The 18947-nt window shown below is 38.4% G+C and overlaps 1 protein-coding gene and 1 non-coding gene across 2 annotated transcripts; one reads left to right on the top strand and one right to left on the bottom strand.

Annotated features, from left to right (window-relative positions):
* Positions 1-2894: 2894 nt before the first annotated feature.
* LOC135474998 (ADP-ribosylation factor-like protein 2-binding protein) lies at positions 2895-11931 on the bottom strand. Its single transcript, XM_064754722.1, has 7 exons — positions 11600-11931; positions 11238-11295; positions 9643-9704; positions 8660-8766; positions 7756-7841; positions 6723-6819; positions 2895-6206 (listed from the first exon to the last, which is right to left on the bottom strand). The coding sequence occupies exons 1-7, from the start codon at positions 11622-11624 to the stop codon at positions 6075-6077; spliced, it is 567 nt and encodes a 188-aa protein (XP_064610792.1). The 5' UTR covers positions 11625-11931; the 3' UTR covers positions 2895-6074.
* Positions 11932-12310: 379 nt separating this feature from the next.
* Trnag-ucc (transfer RNA glycine (anticodon UCC)) lies at positions 12311-12382 on the top strand. The gene has a single exon. It is a non-coding gene; the product is annotated as a tRNA-Gly (tRNA).
* The last annotated feature ends 6565 nt before the right edge of the window (positions 12383-18947 follow it).

Below are 18947 nucleotides of genomic sequence, written 5' to 3'. Positions count from 1 at the left end.
GATGTGTGTGGGAATTTTCTTCAGGGGATACCAATGCTAGACTGGTACAGATTGAAGTCATCGTGAACTGATGTGTGTGGGAATTTTCTTCAGGGGATACCAATGCTAGACTGGTACAGATTGAAGTCATCGTGAGCTTATGTGTATGGGAATTTTCATCAGGGAATACCAATGCTAGACTGGTACAGATTGAAGGCATTGTGAACTTATGTGTATGGGAATTTTCATCAGGGGATACCAATGCTAGACTGGTACAGATTGAAGTCCTCATGAACTGATGTGTGTAGGAATTTTCATCAGGTGATACCAATGCTAGACTGGTACAGATTGAAGTCCTCATGAACTGATGTGTGTGGGAATTTTCATCGGGGTATACCAATGCTAGACTGGTACAGATTGAAGTCATTGTGAACTGATGTGTTTAGGAATTTTCATCAGGGGATATATGTGCTAGACTGGTACAGATTGAAGTCATCGTGAACTGATGTGTGTGGGAATTTTCATCAGGGGATACCAATGCTAGACTGGTACAGATTGAAGTCCTCATGAGCTGATGTGTGTAGGAATTTTCATCAGGGGATACCAATGCTAGACTGGTTCAGATTGAAGTCCTCATGAACTCATAAACTGAATGATTGTGGGAAGCACATCTGGAAATGATAACAAAGTTAGACTGGTTTGATGGTTGGACATGTCAGAGGGTGCTACAAGTCCTTGTGAACCATTGTGCATAAATCTCCCTATGTGCTCAGGTATCTAGTGATACGAAGACTAGCCTGGTATAGACAGAGGTCCAGGTTATTTTTTTTTTTTTTTTTTTTCTGATTGGTGTTTTACGCCGTACTCAAGAATATTTCACTTATACGACGGCGGCCAGCATTATGGTGGGTGGAAACCGGGCAGAGCCCGGGGGAAACCCACGACCATCCGCAGGTTGCTGGCAGACCTTCCCACTTACGGCCGGAGTCCAGGTTATTGAACGATTCAGAAACTATGACACAACTTACAGTGATAAACAGTGCTGAGGAGAATCACACCCTTTGACATGTCCAACCATCAAAATACAGATTGTGTTCATGCAAGATGAAGAGAGGTTGAAAAGTAATTGAAGGCATGGTTAACTGGGTGGGTGGGGAGACGAAAACATTCGGACACTTCAAATCAATGTCTTCTTGTAACTATGAGACTGCTTCTGTCGCCTAATGGTTCCAGCATCCTCGTTGAATTTTGAGTTTGGAGACCCGGGTTAGGGTCATCAAAGACTTAATGCACATTTATTTTTGTACAGAATGAGAAATAATTACCCAAAAATGCCAACATCTGAAAATTAAAGTTTTCATCACGTTATGGAAGACTTATCACTGCTTAAATGTATGTACTTGTAACTGTTTTTAGAAAAGAGATGTGAAAAATTTTGCATAGAGGTACAATGCACACACAAAAGAAATTAAATTGTTTGTGAGCCTGCTTTTTGCAGATATTCCAGTATTGACGTCTAGCTTTGTACTTGATCTCTTAATTTGGTCACAGGTCTTATACCTAGTATGGTTTTTATGGAAAATTAATTTTTATCGTTTTGGCTTACAAGAGCTGGCTGAACTTTGCAGGTGTTTTGCAACTTAGGTTTTTGTATTTATTTGTTAATTTAAATTGCTGTGTATCGTGCTCTTGAATTATTCACTGTGGTATAAGAGTTGTATGCTGTCATTTTACCGTTTGTGAACCAGCAGTGTCTGCATTTTTAATACAACAACCAACATATATATTAGCTTTCCTGCATCAGTGGAACACAAACTAATTCCTGGTTGGAGGAAGCTGAATGAACACCCGCTTCTATCATGAAACATTCCTTACCTTTTTCCTGCACGTGACAGATATTTTCACTGCAAAGTGTACTTGATATTTGTGGAATGCAAACATCCTGCAAGACCACATAAAGCCTATTGGGTGCAATTGAGTTCTTCATATTGTAACCTAGGTCCACAATACCCTCGGGGTTGGGGAATCTAGACAATGCTATGTCTGAGGGTGGGACTGAACCAGCTCCTAGTGGCGCAGTGACTGTGAGAAAAACATATTTACCACCCGGCCATCACAGGTATCTGACACAGCTCTTAACGAGTGTGAAACGTTCAGAGTACATGGGGCGCGTTCCATTCTTCGATCTGACAGCCACTGGTGGCAGATTCAGTGGTTACCCAGAGGATACAGTGTGACGTCCCAATGTTCCGCAAGTCGCATCATATCACGTGAAACTACATGCCAACGACTCCACCGAAGTCAGGCTGGGTGGCGGCAGTGGCGATACTGGCCTCCTGCAGTGGCCAATGGAATAACATGTCACTGGTCACTCCAGTCCTCCAGTGGCCACCGGGTAGTGAATGGAATGGGCCCACGGATAGTGTGATTACATGTTGGTTTAGAATTCTCCGTTCATTATACATGTCAACAATAAGCCAACAAGATCACACAACTTGCCAATTTTGAGAAATGAAGGTAAAACTGGTGTATGTCCTTTTTGGAGATGACTCAAGAAAACTCATACTGAATTAACAATCACTCCATAACTGTCATAAATGTACTGCTTTCTGGGTGGAGTGGAGTTTTATGCCGTACTCTAGAAAATTTCAATGGTAATTACTGTAGTATAAATACTACGGCAACCAGCATTATGATGGGGAAACCCACGATCATTTGCAGGGTGCTGCCAGACCTTCCCATTTACAAATAGAAGCCAGCATGAGCTGGACTTGAACTCACAGCAATCTCATAGGTGAGATGCTCCTGGGTCATGGTGCTTTACTCACGCCAGCCTCTAGGGCACAGAGGCTCTGGCATCAGAGAACAGGAGAATGACAGATGGTCAGTAATAAAAAACGCAACATACTGTTAAACTCATGTGAATTTATTGTCCAAGGCTATAAAGAACTACATACAAGTACAAAACAAGATATTAATACATTACAGCTGTACAGAAAACGTCATATTATGGGGAAACTACAGAAGAATTAATGACCTTACACAGCACTGTTGTAAACTTAGATATGTGTGGAGGTTTGGGCCTTACTAGCTGACAACAGATTTCCAAAAACGAACAATGTAGGTGTTGTAAAACGATTATAAATTTGATTTATTGTAGTGATTTATATAAAGTTACAAATATGTGTGTGTGTGTTTTTGTGTGAAGGAATCCATGCCATCTTGACTTTGAAGTGATCAAACAAAAACTGTGTCTCCAAACAGATATAAAAGCTGTTCATGTGCACGTGTCATGAAGATCTCAATAGTGAGAGCTCCACAACTGGTCAGACTTTCAAAGTCAAATCCTCCCAACCTGGGCTCGTAGCTTATCCGATGTAAAGTGAAACTTGTTCCAAGGATGATCACACAAAGGAATTCTTCCTGTATTTTGGTTGGCTGTTCACTACCTACTTGTGAAACAGCTCTGGGGCAAGTGTGTCTAAATTTCAACTTTCAGTACCATAAAATGAGCATTGTGAAGAGGTTTTAAATTTTGACTTGAGTCACAAACAGCTTTTTGGAATCTGGAAGTAAGCTTTGGTCTAGTTCTAGATTAAGTAAAAGGACATGAGAGGAGCACAAGCAGCAGTTACTTTACACATGGATAAACAGCCTTCGGTTTATATGGGCATTCATATCAAATCTGACTTTAATGCAAGGATGAGATAAAATTGAAATGTTTCACTTGCTTAGAGTTCAAATCCAGGGGCTGCTGGTTTCCTGTCCGGTCTTACATGGAAAGGTGTTCCAGCAACCTGTGGATGGTCATGAGTTTCTTCTCACCACCTTATGCTGACTGCCATCGTATGTGGCAAGTGAAATATTCTTGGGGTATGGCGTAAAACACCAATCACACAACTGAATAAATGTTTTGCTTGAGCACACTACTTTGGCTGTAAGTGTTCCCACATCTGGCATTTTCTGCCCTGTAAATAAATCAATACATCTAGTCTACAAGCAATTTTGCTTTCCTGCATTTCAGTGGAAATGTTGGATTGAGGGAAGCATTTGGCACAAGTTTTAGTTGCTATGGATAAATGTATTCCTGGAGTCTTCGGACCAAAGCGTTCCAGTTTTGTTCTAAAGGCATGATACAAAGCAAGATTCGAACACATTCTACCATCCATACAATGAGAAATCTTCCTTTACTGATGAGAATTATGTTTGTAACCGCCACATTAGTGAACATATCTCGTTAAATTATGATTAAACAGCATAAGTTAAACACAGAAAAGTACATATAAATTACAATACGTCATGTTTGAAAAAAAACAAAACCCACAAAAACCTACGACAAACTAAAGCATTAGACAAATGTCTAAGGTTACGACAGATACTAACCATCACAAAGATGTTACCTTGCACTGACATTACTGACAATACACCTGAAAAGAAAATTTAGCTTTCTACACGTTCTAAATGTCCTGCAAACCAACAATGACCATGGCAATACCTGTACAAGACAGACAGGAGTCTTTCAAACACAGTGCAATTTAACGTGAGATTTAAAATATACAATATCTTCATGTTACAACTTACACTACAGAAAGTGGACGGAGAATACAAATGCTTCAGCATTGAGACGGTTATATACAGGGCATGGAGCACTGGACAAAATATGTACCACATATTTTAGGTAGCAACCTGTACCACACATTTTAAGTGGCAACAGGTACCACATTCACGTTTTTCACACAGCAATTGATGCACAGCAGAGCAGAATATCTTAACTGGGACAGAACACTACATAACCAATCACATCATTATAAACAGTACTCGTTTATGGCCTGCAATCAGCAGTGGTACAGTCAAGCTAACCATCACATTTTCAAGCATATCAGGGTAACATGGAAAACTCTGCCTGCCTCAACACAAAAATAATCCCAAATTACGCTGACTGCTTCACAGAGGTAGGACAGTGTTTGTTACACAAGTAATGCTGCATTAGAGCTAAGAACAACATGTTTTTACACAGTAGAGGATAATATTATGACAGGGCAGGCAGAGTTCCCAGTAAGGCCTAATGACATCTACCCATACTGGTCAAAGATCTAAAACATACATCTATTAACATGAAATAAACAAATAAATAAAAAAACACTCTTGGCACTAATTATGCTCCGGCAATAGGACCTACATTAGAAATTAGAGAACACAATCTTCACACTTCACTTTACAGCTAAATCTGGTGACATTTTGGGACCTCAATTTATGCGATCATTATACACACATTGTAAAAATTAACACACTCCTAATTCAAATGTTACCATTTCAACAAACAATTTCATGACACTGGAAATTGTATCAAACGTGTCAAACATTTAATACTTTAATAAGACACATTCTACAGCGAATACGAAATGTAACCTCAGATTATGATCTTCAATTAGAAATGGGCAGGGTAAACTCCACATTTTTTTGTATAGTGTTTGGAAATAAAATGACAGTAAAATGTTGTAGATTCCTTGAACTATTCTGCAATGATTTCACACAGGAAAAATGTAAAATTTATATCTGAATGGCTTCTCCAAAACTGGTAAATCAAAATAATAAAAGCCTGATGTTGAAAAGATAAAATTTGCTTTGCCTCCTTCTGATATTCACCCAAATGATTTTTGAGGACTTCTTTTAAAGAACCCAAGAAGAGTGTATATAATACAGACAGGTTATGTTAATGATGTTACAGAGATTACAAGTTGGTGCTTCAGCAACAGGGTTTACAGTGTCATATAATCAGCATATTTATACAAGCAGGCAGGTTAAGGGAAGACCTGAGTGTGCGTACATACTCCGTGAAACCAAAAGGTCAGTTTCTCTCAAAAACACATGCAGCAGATCAAGTCTTGTATACCTTCTGACAAATCCATAACCACAAGAGTATATTCCAATATTTCACAAATTTCACTGATTGGGTAGGCCCTTTGGTTTCTCACAAAATGACATGTTGAGACATCTGTGATAGAGTTTGGACCCTTTGGTTCCCACATGACAATGCACACAAGGTAGGAGCGCGGACTGGACGGGGTTAACTGGGGAGAGGCACCATGGCGAGATTACTGTGAGATAAATGGATGACCGGAGAGAGACAAGGGAGCACTGTCTAACACAAGGTCTGAGGCAGAGTCTTTGGCTAATGGTGTAACGAGAATTCCATCACTGAAGTCTACAACACGGCCCTCTTTCTCCTGAAAACCAGAAATAGAACAAAGTTTATATTCCAGGTGAAAAGTGTGAGTCACCTGGAAAGGCTACTCCACATTGAGAGTAAACCAGAATATTCCTGGTGTATGTGGAGTATGCTTATAAAACAGAATATTTCTGTTTCATGTCCATATGTCACGTCATTCAGTGAATCAATGCGTGCTTTTCTTTCCATCATTAAGCGGGTGTATGCTTACAAAACAGAATATTTCTCTTTCATGTCGATATGTGACGTCATTCAGTAAATCAATGCGTGCTTTTCTTTCCATCATTAAGCGAGTGTATGCTGATAAAACAGAATATTTCTCTTTCATATGTAATGTCTTTTAGTGAATCAATGCGTGCTTTTCTTGCCATCGTTAAGCGTTTGTAGGCTTATAAAACAGAATATTTCTCTTTCATGTCCATGTCATGTCATTCAGTGAATCAATGCTTTTCTTTCAATCATTAAGTGGATGTATGCATTAAATAGCATATATTAATGTGGGTAAGTTACTTACTGCTTTGTAATCCAAAAACATTTCCTTGAATGCCATAAAGTCTGTGAAAGTTAGCAAAATCTCAAAGATTTCTCCTTCAAGCTCATTCTTTCTGGTTCTGTAAAGAAATATCCAATATAAATCAGAACACCTTTGAAAAAAGCATATCTCACAAACTAAATGTGCAAAGGAAGCTGTACATGTCAATTCCTTACACGTTACGTTTTATTTGTGTATTATTAGTTACATGGTGACTCTGTGATAGGATGCGCAAATATATGGCGTCAGTAATTATGAAGATTAATATGAAGATTACTGACACCATATATTTGTGTATCCTATAACTGAGTGACCATGGAACGAATTTATCCTGTATTGATGAATTGCTTCAGCGATGTGACCGTTTTTGGACACAAACAAAGGGAGGTAACCTAGTCAGCAGACACATTTCATGTCTTCTGCAGGATTTGAGAATATATCTGTACCTCACGTGACCGTTGTTGTCGAATGAAAAGCAGAGTATACTAAGAAAAATTCCACAAGTACGACAGCATATGCAAATCACTGCAGAGTCTGTGCAGAAGCTTGCACAGTCTTCATTTGTGAAGAAAATGTGGTCTCAGTAAGGGAAAGCTTCAGACCAGTTTTTGTTGTTTGATAAAGTTTGATGAAGTGTGACTAAAATTTTAACACATTCACCTTAATCTAGTGAAGTTCATTGACCATAATTGCACTCATTAACATGCTCGTTAAAGGCAGTTTTACACAAGGAAATCATTAAAAGTTCTTTGCTGGGGGTAACCCAACTCTATCAGAAATAAAAACAGGGCAAGTTGGTAAAGAAATTCTCTTTGTGCTCTGGCTAATAGAGACAGTGATTTTAAAAAAACTTAACATTGAGAGAAGAAATATGGAAAAATATTCATCAATAGCCTAATAATAACTTTAATTGTTGGTTCATTTTTCAGACCTGTTGGAGGGTAAGCCGGGTTACTCCCAACAGACATATTTTTGACAATGGTTCAATCTTTTCGACAGCTCAATTAAAACTTACATCAACTGCCTAGTAAACTCAGCCATGTTAAAACCTGGTATCCTCTGTAGTAACTCCTGTTCCAGTCTCCTCTCAATTAGCTGAGTCTGAAAACACAACAACAAAGTCCCAGCTAATTAATGGTCCATCATGACTAATTGCAAGAGTGATGCCAAGTACAGCCTTCTACCTGGAGTCATAAAAAAACGTCAGTCGTTTTCTAAAGCACTTATCTTACCTGAGTTTGAAGCCCAGGTAGGGGGACATGCAAAGTGAGCTTGAATACATATGTATTTTTTTTACGACATTGAGTTACAAAATTTCATTTATTTTTGTCCATTGGTGCTTGTGTGAATGTACTCTGGAATTCTTCACTTAAAGTAAAATCACCTATGTTTAGCTCTTTAAACTTTGAGTAACACATTTTGCTTGATTCTGATTGATATATCCTTACTTTGGGCCGCTTAAGACATTTTGAAAAGTTTGAAAAATTTCTGGTCAGAAAAACTTGTGAATTGGTTTCACAACAATACATGTACACAATCATTTTAATGCCCTCTCTGTTCTTCTGAACATTCATGTCTACAGGCCAAACTTTAAGTGATGTGCAGTACATGACTCAGGTCAATTTTCACGGTTGAAGGAAACCAATGTGATCCTTGAACCAACTGAGTCAACAATCCTTGAATAACACTTTTTCAAATGAGCAGCAAGGACCGGTTAAAAGTTAGAAGACAAATAGTTATATCTCTTACAGTCTGCACAAGTGATCAATTAATTTCGTCATCAGCTCCCCTTGCTTTTTTCTCTTTTTTTTTTCACATCTGTTAACATATGCTTGTGGATAAAAAAAAAAACAAACAAAAAACAATTAGCTACAGAAAAAGATATACTATGATCACCAAATATGAGAAAGTTTCCTTACGTATTCCTTCTGAATATCTGTGTAAATGAATTTATTTTCCTCTGTGTCAACAAAGTTTTGATAATACTTCTCCATGAAGTCTGTTTGCATCGCTTGGAACTCCTCGTCTAAAACAAATAAAAGCAACAATCAAGCAAAAATGTACATTTTCTGATGATTCTGTTGAATCACATGAGAATCAAGAGTATTTTTTCAGCAAAAATTTACTTTTCCTGATGTGAATCACAAAGGTTTCTTTTTGCTACGCAAAAGTGTAGTTTTTCCGTCATGTGAATCAAAGGAGAATCAAAAGTACTTCAAGTGCTGTAGATATACATGTAGTTCTAGATTGTACCGTACTACATTCAGTGGCAATGTTATACTGTACAAACAGATCAGCTTAAAACAGATGTCATGTGGTCTTGCACACATGTAAATTTTGTGTATTACTGATTTTCATACACATATTCTTTGAATAGTCTTAAGCAACATAAAAACAAAGATTTTAAAATTTATACCAAAAAATTTATTGGGGCAGCAACCCGGAAAAACATGGATTTCACAAGGCTTTCATGTGGTAAATATACCTGACAACATCCAAACATATGGCACCAAGAGGGAGACTTAAACACAAGACCTCACTAGCTAGAGCTACGGAGCAAGTAAGGCTAGTCATGTGTAAAAAGAGAATTAATTATATTTATTGGGGCAGCAACCAGGAAAAAACATGGATTTCACAAGGCTTTCATGTGGTAAATATACCTGACAACATCCAAACATATGGCACTAAGAGGGAGACTTAAACACAAGACCTCACTGGCTAGAGCTACGGAGCAAGTAAGGGCTAGTCATGTGTAAAAGAGAATTAATTATATAAACCAAGTATTGATATGTGCTGTATCAGAACAAGACAAAGAAATTTTTCACACATATGAAACAAGGGGGAAGTGGTTCAAATACTGTATAAGTACTGCTTTCAAAAAATTAAGTATAATGGTTTTTACCCATAATGATGTCCTCTATATGGCCAATCGTCATGTCGAAGGTTGTGTCCACATCACTGGAACTGAATAGAGGAAGATTTCACAGATTATTTCATTCCTTAATATACCACATGGAGATGTTAATTAGAACCTGTATGGTACGATAACATAAATGTGCAAGTATATCAGAAGTAACTACATGGTGCAACGATGATGCATGCATGTACACATGTGTAGAAATGTGATACCAAATTACTAATCTCCGCAAGAAAAACAAAACAATTCCATGGTTCATTTGCAAAACAGTGCAGAGTTCTGAAGCGTTCATTTGTCATAATACAATCTGCAACACATAAACCTAACTGCTAAGAGGGCTTAGTTTGACTGGCATGACTGAGCTTGGTTTAGAAGAGTTAATTATGACCTTACAGGATTCATATTATATTGCACTCAACAGGATCGTCGTTTTTGTTGCTGTTGTTTTATTCTCTCTTCTTTAGATTATGTCACTGAATGGCTTAGGTATTAAAAATTAAACCTATCTAAACCAAAGGAATGTAAATTTTTGGAAAACTTACATCACAGATTACATAACCACAGATCTGATTAATACTCAAACTGCAAACCTATGTACATTCTCTCCATATTTACTGGATCAAAATACTCTCATAAAACGCATACATAATCCTATCTGCTAAGAAAAGATTAATCTTTGTGCATAATCCAAGATTAGCAGATTAACTGGGATTTATTTGCTGTGATTACTGCATATGACATACGGAGTTCACTAAAGATTTACTGCTTGGAGACCTGGTGTCTACAAACCACTTTATAATGCACATCTGCTTATAAAGGAACAGTTAAATGTCATTTAAATTTCTCAATCATACACAGTGATATATTGTTTAGCCATCACTGTTGGCTTAAACCTCTATGTGCACAAACAGGGTGTACCTTTCTAATTTCAAGGCCTTAATGGAAACAAAGAATTATTAATTCTGCACCTATGAAACATGCCAAGTAAAGCTGTAAGTACATGTTATTATGACATGTATTTCACACTACCTGCAAGAAAATACCATACAGTATTTGTGGATTATAATCTGCACCCAATGCAATGCCTAACTGACTATGTGTAAAAATAGTCCCTAATCTCTGTTACTTGTTTACTGGAGAGTGGGAGGTGTTGTTATAGACAAAAAAACAAAACAAAACAAATGCCTGGTGATTATTATATGCAGTGCATGCACAAAACAATTCAAATTCTCACTGCATGTACGTGATATATCGGTAACTTATAATAAAGCAAGATCATATTAACAACATGAAATAATGTGATTTATGAGAAAGAAAAATACGTGTAAATTGTATATACAAAGACAATTTTTGGGGGGGGGGGGAATCAATTAAACTCTGAATTCTAATGCTCATTATACCCTATTGGTTTATGAAAAAACTAAAGCTTGCTTACTTCTTTGCTCTTAGCTTTAATAAGCTATTTTATATACACATCTACCTTTTAAGTTATAAAGCTGACATCATTAAATCATGGATGTAGGTTTGGATTTTTCGTCCACATGAAAAATCTATTCAAAAATTCAATCCAGTAACTTTACCATGAAGTTGCAAAATCTTCATCTGGTATGGCTTCCATCAACTCCATTGGTTCAACGTCTGAAACATTTAAACTATACAGTTATACCTATTAATATACAGGACACCGCAGACCTATAACACTAAAGATGGTTTCATTGTAGGCCCTACAATGTCATAACAACACCATTGCTATCATACTAGGGGTCAATAAATTAAGATCTGAGAAAGCATTGGTCCTTCACCTTATTTCTGCAGACCCTTCAAACTTCGAAATAGTGTTTAAATTACTTGCCCCTAAATGCACCAATAAACGAATATTTTGTGAAAAAGTCTTTCTCGGGGGGCTTGAGTGTAATCTCGGTCAAACATAGCAAATACTTACAGTAAACTAAGCCAAGCGTGGACATCTTGAAAGTTGGAGACAGTTGGTGGAAGTAACTAGAAGTGAAATGATAGCGTGTGTTCACAGGTGAAATCCCAGTACTGAGAGGAAATCAGACTGGCGTTTATAAAAGAACATACAAAACCACGTGCCCGAACAAATCGGCTAAACAGCGGGCCGATAAACTGACCACTGCATGACGTCATGCGGATCAACGTAACAAACCAACCTGGGGTGCCACAAACTCTGCTCTGACAGCGAGGAAAACAAAAGCATGGCTGGCGAAAACATTGGAAAACAAAGATCCACTAAGATATCATGTCTCTGTGAGGAACGAATCGTCTGAAGATTTGTGACTATTTAAGTCTGAACATGAACTTTGGTGATTACTTACTGAAATTCGGGAACAATAATGTTTCTAAAACATGTTTGAACTGTTTTGTTTGACATATTTTGAATCACCACTGAAATTTTGTCTATCCATAACTAGACTTTGACAGTTTCTATACGTAACTTGTACTCTATTCAGTCAATGACAGTGCCTCTTGTTAATTTATACCATTGTTTCATGCAAATTTTACCTTCATGACAGTCATTGGAAGCCATGATAGTTTACACTAGTGGCAACAAATTTACCTCCCTTTGCTCAATAGAGGGCCTAATATAAGCAGCTATCGAATAAAAGCTTTATTTAGCAGCTTGTTCTCAGGTGCGTCGGTGGTGTAATGGTCAGCATGGTTGCCTTCCAAGCAGTCGATCCGGGTTCGATTCCCGGCCGACGCACAGTTTTTATTCTTTGTTTGTTTAAAAACGGTTTTTCCCAGATGCCTGAACTAAATGTTTCAAATAAGCAAATAATATATTATGACAGCTCTGTTGTCACACACAGACGAACTGTGGGCTTACTTCAGCATTGTTGTATAGATCAAAGTATGGTCCTGAAACACAGTGAATGCAGTGTTCTAGAGTCAAGTCACCGCTTGAAGTGAAATGTCCAATTTTTTTTGTACATACATGAAGTAAATTTTTATTTGCATATCCTTGTATGTTGGCCTGAATATGTATACAAATCTATGGTACATATGTAGAAAAGAATTTTGCATATACATAAACCGTTTATCCAAAGCTTACAAATCCTACAAATCATCATATTGACGTTTGTATCTATTCTACATCCAATACGAAATCGAGTTTAACTTGTAGAAAGGCTTATTGCTGTATTCCTTAGTAAGTGCTGGAGCCCTCTGTGGCCCAGTGGTTATCGTGCGAGCGCAGCACAGAAACTCAAGAGCTTCTCACATGCGATGTGATTGCTGTGAGTTTAGTTAAGTTGAAGTCCATCTCAAACTGCATGGCTTCCTCTCTGGTCACATGTCAGAAGGTCTGCAAACAACCCGCTCGTCATCGTGGGTTTCCTAATGGCTGTGCCCGGTTTCCTCCGACAATCATGAGAAACTTCTTGAGCATATGGCGTAAAGGGGCCAAAGTCTCAAATTAGACGAACGCGTGCCTCACTTGCGAGACTGTCTGCCAAAGACGACCCAGCAAATCGTGCTTGTACATAGGACCATAATGGATGTTTTTGAAGTCAGTACACGTGTAGATTTATATGCCATGATGTAGGCGCTATACAACTCTGGTAGGTGAAGCTGTACATGTGTAGGCCCACACACGTTTGTGTAGATTGTAGTGCCGTTAAACAGTGGTACTTGTATTAATGACTTGAGAACAGCCACCACTAGCTGACCCGCGTCTTCTCTTAAAAATAGTCCCAGTTGGCTCCTTACTCCCATTTCAAAGACAGACAATTAGAATGCAAGAGAAATATTCCAACGCAACTGGTCTAATTCGTATACATCCATGGGTGAACTATGTCCAACAGACTGCCGAGACAGTACTAATGAAATGCGTACGTGCCTGGTGGACAAAGCATCTCCGAGGCCTGGTCTCTGTGCATTGTTTTAGTGTTATTGTATGTTAAACTCCATGCCAACACACCGTTTTTATTCTTGACCAGTCACGTCTAATTAATTGCAGTTAACATTGCTGCAGTCTTTTTTTATAGTTCGAATATAGGCCTAACCCTAACCGGTAAATAGACAATATTTCTCTGGATACGCTACCACGCTGCCGTCGCTGGTCTGGTATAACTGGCTAACTACAAGTCTTTATGTACATTATTTGGAAAAAGAGTCACGAAAGCTTTCAAAAGCATTAAAATTCTCGATATCGTCATCCGAATTAACATACAAACTTTACTTAAACGCTGATCATTTTGGTGGCAGACTGAAAAGAAACAAAGAACCGTGTTTTTGCAGCAATCTTTTAAAACCTGTACAGGTGTTCAAGTTTTCGCCAAAGCGAGAACGAATTCCCAGGGCCTTCTTAAAGAATGACGTTCAGTCCACTATGCTTGATGTTAAATCTTTGTGCCTTACGATGTACGCACTCCTGTCAGAGGGTATGGCATTTTTTTGAAAGTTTTGGCCTAACTTTTAATGGGGATATTTCTGGACGGACACTGCATGGGCATTGACTCCTCCATGGGTTTTGTCACATGCAATTGAAAGAAGCCCTTCTTTGTGAATCTTGCAAAACTAATCTTTGCCCACGACGACAGCCTATGAAAAACTCCGCAGGAGTTAAAGATATTATTAAGACGTACAACGTAGTGAGTAAGACCAGAGCAGCGACGACAGTGTGATAGCTGGCAAATGGTCACACGTAACCAGTGAAATACGACCTCTTGTCAAATTAACCTCAGTCAGGGTTTCATATAAGTGATAAATAGTAGCTATTAACACGCACTCTAGCACCATGGCTTAACCAAAATTAGGTAAAAAAATATGTATTATTGTTAATTGCAATTTATTAGACGTCACTGATCTATAAATACACACAATGCTGTGCAGTTGTCATCATAGTTAACATACAATCACATTAAAACAATGCAAAGGGACCAAATATTCCCAGCTGAAGACCAGCACATGCTCCTATCAGATGTCATCTGTTCTCTAAGGAATGTGTAGACGATGGAGGATAGTCAATAGGTTTTATGTAATTGTCCGGAAGATACCGAGTACCTCAACACGTGAACCAAGAAACAGCCTTTAGGACACTGTCTTTCTGATAAGCCCAAGAAGTACTACAAGACCATGTTTGCATATGTATACTACGAAGACCAGACCTAGATGTTTTTTAAACCTTACCAATGGCTGAGACCGAAAAACGAGGTGACAGAGGGAGATATTTTGGCAGTACTGAAACCAGGAAAGATTTCAAGCGTTTAATGGAAGACACATCTTCATGTATGCTGCTATACTTTGATACGAAAAAATTTTCTACGTGTTAGGTAGCGCTAACATTTATGTATAAACTATAGATTGGTAGGCTTTACTCAGTTTTCGATTTTTTGTCTCGGGGCCCCAACTTCCCAGCTTTATATCTCAGGGATAGAAACAGATTTTCTCTGTTAACATTTGTTTTTTCTCCAAATTTTCGTTTTTTCACCATGTCAGTTTTACGGCTCCTTGGTTCATTTCCAAGAGTTTAAATAATGTATATGTATATATGTATATGGGACATGTATTCAGGAATCCTTTCAAGAGCCTCAACTTGGTTTTACATTCCCATCTATCGCGTAGAAGGGCTCGGATGCAAAGATGGCGGGTCGGCAATGTTCATTTTAGATGGCATTTCCTTTTTGAGGAGTTAAGTTGCCCAGGCTAAATTTGGTTAAATGTCCATTGTTTCAGGTGGCCAGAATGGACAGTCGTCCAGCAAAAATGAACAGCCAGGTTGTATAACATACTCAGTGCTAAGGACACGGGGCAATTATGCAGGGAATGGAACCCTATACTGGATATTGGTTGTGGTGATTTTGATGCTGGCCTATAGACTCCCTAAGGGGGATAACTATATTGGTAATATGTTTCATGACCTTATGGTCGGTTAGAACTTAGTAGTGATTAAATGCTGGGCCTGGGAATCGGATGTATACAATGTACATTCGTAGAAGTAACCTGGCAGGAATAGTTGTACCCTGTGTTCCAGCGGGACTTTAGTGTCGCCAGTGCTTGGAGTAATGATAGTCTGTCCCTGTTCACGATATCCCAATTAATGCCTCCTTTGGATTGACCCCCACCCGACAAATTACACAGATAATCCGCATGAAAGCTGACAAGTTAGTGGGAACTCATAATAATACTTGATGAATCTAGGTGAGTAGCAAAAGCTGAAAAATGCGATGTTCTCGTGGAAATTTTATCCTTTTCTCGAGTTAAGAGAACTATGACTTTTTCCTCACATAAACAGGCATGAAGCAAAAGCACAATTTGGTTAACATCCAGTTTTGATGTGTCAATAAATGAGGATTTTGCTATTATGGAACTAGAGGAGTTTTGAGATCCATCTGTTTTATCTCTAATGGTGAAAAACGTCTTACTGGATTATGTGACGTTTCTAAAATTCTTTGCGGCTTTAGTTGGCATTAATTTACCGATCATCTCGTCGTGTCCCGAAAAAACGAATGACACCTATCTCCTTCTGGAGCCTCTTACGTGCAAAAACGTTCAGCTCCTTAATTTTTCTTCATCATTCATCTACTCGAAAAAAAAAACGTTTTGTACATTTTTTTCAGACGTCTATTTCAATGTAATCAAAAAATAATTGCGTAACAATTCTGACAGGCGGTATTATACAATAGGGACATTTTTTTACCTTTACCAACGAAAGGGAACGGTTGGCTATAAGCGCATATTTTAGATTTATTTATTTATTTATTTGATTGATGTTTTAGGCCGTACTCAAGAATATTTCACTTATACGACGGCAGCCAGTATTATGGTGGGTTGAAACCGGGCACAGCCCGGGGAAACCTACGACCATTCGCAGGTTGCTGGCAGACCTTAAAAAGTACGGCCGGAGAAGAAGCCAGTATGAGCTGAACTTGAACTCACAGCGACCGCATTGGCGAGAGGCTTCTGGGTCACTACACTGCTCTAGCGCGCTAACCAACTGAGCCACGGAGGACCTTTCGCTTATTTTAGAGTATATGAATAAAGAGAAGGTCATAAATCTAAGCGAATCTATGCGTCGAAAGAGACATTCGTATACCATCCGTCAATCATTAAGGACGTTTTGGATCCGATACTCGTATACAATTTGTAAACCATGAAGAGTTCATAGTCAATACTCGCAAGACCCATTTCCAAAACAAGCTAAAACACATAATCCCTTGAGGAATATGTGAGAGATGTTATATAAATGGTACATAACGCTGATAGCATGTAATAAAAAAGCAGTTACTAGACTAGGAAGAGAGTCGATATTCCTTGCGTGACATTCTATTCAAATTTCAACCTCGTAGTCGGTGAATCATTTCCAGGTCAAATACAAACATAGGTATCACAGTCACGATCTAATTGCGGTTCATAAGACCATCATATGAAGGATAAGGATGAAAACGCATACATCCCCCAGCCCCGTATCAATATGTTTTTAATGTTGAGAAATGTTACAATATGCTATTGAGGAGGTAGAGATCTCTTTATGAAAATATATATGACAACATGGGGTTGGGAAGATGACATTGCGATGGGTATTTTTATCCGACCGTGGCTTCCAAGTTGGAATTGGAAGCAAGGTATAACCATAAATTAAGACAAAAAGGCAACCCCCAGGGACTGCCTTATCCATCACCTTGGTTAACAAAGCAATTAATGATCTGGCATCTACAATAAAACCCAACTTGGGCTGTTTATTGTTTGCATATGTTTAGGTGTAGCTGCAAGACTTTAAATGTTACTGAGAAGTATGCTCAACAGGGCCTGAATGACGTTTCTCATTGGAACAATATATGGGACTTAGTTCGTCTGAAGCTGTAATTTAAAAAACTAAAATTTAAAAAAATTTTAAAACTAGAAAACAGAGAAAACATCTGTTTCTTGCTAAGCCAATAGTCTTGATCTATTCAATAATGACAAGGGCTAAGGATATCAAGATTTCTAGGCTGTGTGCTGTTGAGCACAGAGTAATACAAAATTGCCTACTTTATTCCTGTATACGCAGTGGCTATTACGACCAGCATTATCGTGGCAGGGAAAACCGGGGAAAGCCAGGGCCTTCCACAGGTTGCTGGCAGCCTTGAAAGGAAGGCAGCATGAGATGGTCTTGAACTCACAGCCACCACATTGGTGAGAGGCTCCTGGGTCATTGTGTTGCTCAACAGCACGGTAAGTGAAAGGAAGAAATAATAGACCACACGTCTTGCGCCCGAATTGTTTTACGCGGGAAAGGTCCCGAATGGGGTAGGTATCTGCAAAAGTCTGAATGGCTACTTCTTCATGTGGGTACACGTGGTAGTTAACTTGCTGATAAGCTGTTCAAGGAAGCCATACCTTGCGAAATTGTTCTGGAATAAAGCTACTATACTTGGAGTCATCCAGAAAGAGCAAATTATGTTTTAATATTAACGCTCTCCAAAAGCAAAATTAAAATATCTACATGTATATCGACCGAAAGTCTTGTTGAGATTTTTGCAGATCTTTTCGTACTGAGACTATACCAGACATGATCGGGACTGAAGATGCCTGCCAGTTCAATGTCGGAGCGTACCTATTGTGTGGTGCGACGGTATAAATATGTATAACCAAGGTGATGTTTTATTGGCTATATGTCTTTCTGGATATTGTCTTCTTACCGGGAGTATTGTAATTGAATTGAATCGAATCCGACTGCAGTCATGTCATATCCCATTGAATTCTTACTTTTTACAGGTTTTACCTTACTCTGGTTTTTGGAGGAATTTTCTGTTTATCTTCTATTTTGCAATGTTTAGAAATCAGTTTAGTTAAAATCTAATCTTTAACGCAGATATGGTATCAGTATAGTTATGTTTTTGTGAAAACAACCCGTTCTTCAGTTGTAAGATTTTATTTAATATTGTACATTAATGTCGTTTACTGGCCCAGATCAGGACTTGAGAAAAGACAAAAAAGAATTTAATTGATATCTCCAGTTTCAATCCATCCCCCGCTGCCTCAGGCCTATATTGACCGTTTGTTATCACTAGTTTTGGCCATAAAGTTGATAGTTTTTGCCAATATACAGGATAAAGCCTCTGTTGCGTATTACAGGGCCCATAGTCTTCCATGACCCCTCCATGTGCTAGAGATGGTTTCTTGAATAATGTGTTGTTTCGCAAGGCTAAAATAAATATAAGAAACTTCGCTAAATAAAACAGCGGTGGGAATCGTTCTTTGTCGGGCAACAAGGAGGAACACTACATGCACTCTGAGGACTCTTACGCTGTCATATGGCTAAACAATTGTTAAGTACGACGTTAAAC

The sequence above is a fragment of the Liolophura sinensis genome, chromosome 9, assembly GCF_032854445.1.
Source record: "Liolophura sinensis isolate JHLJ2023 chromosome 9, CUHK_Ljap_v2, whole genome shotgun sequence".
Lineage (NCBI taxonomy): Eukaryota > Metazoa > Mollusca > Polyplacophora > Chitonida > Chitonidae > Liolophura > Liolophura sinensis.
The sequence above is the reverse complement of the archived record's forward strand: the minus strand, read 5'-3'. Positions and strand labels throughout refer to the sequence as shown.

Bases quoted from the DNA above. Each gene is read 5' to 3' on its own strand.
- LOC135474998 (XM_064754722.1), bottom strand. From the start codon at position 11,624: ATGTCCACGCTTGGCTTAGTTTACT. The intron at 8,767-9,642 runs GTAAAAACCATT...TATTTGTTTTAG, and splicing joins TATAGAGGACATCATTATGG to ACGAGGAGTTCCAAGCGATG. The intron at 6,820-7,755 runs GTAAGTTTTAAT...ATTTCTTTACAG, and splicing joins GAGTTTACTAGGCAGTTGAT to AACCAGAAAGAATGAGCTTG.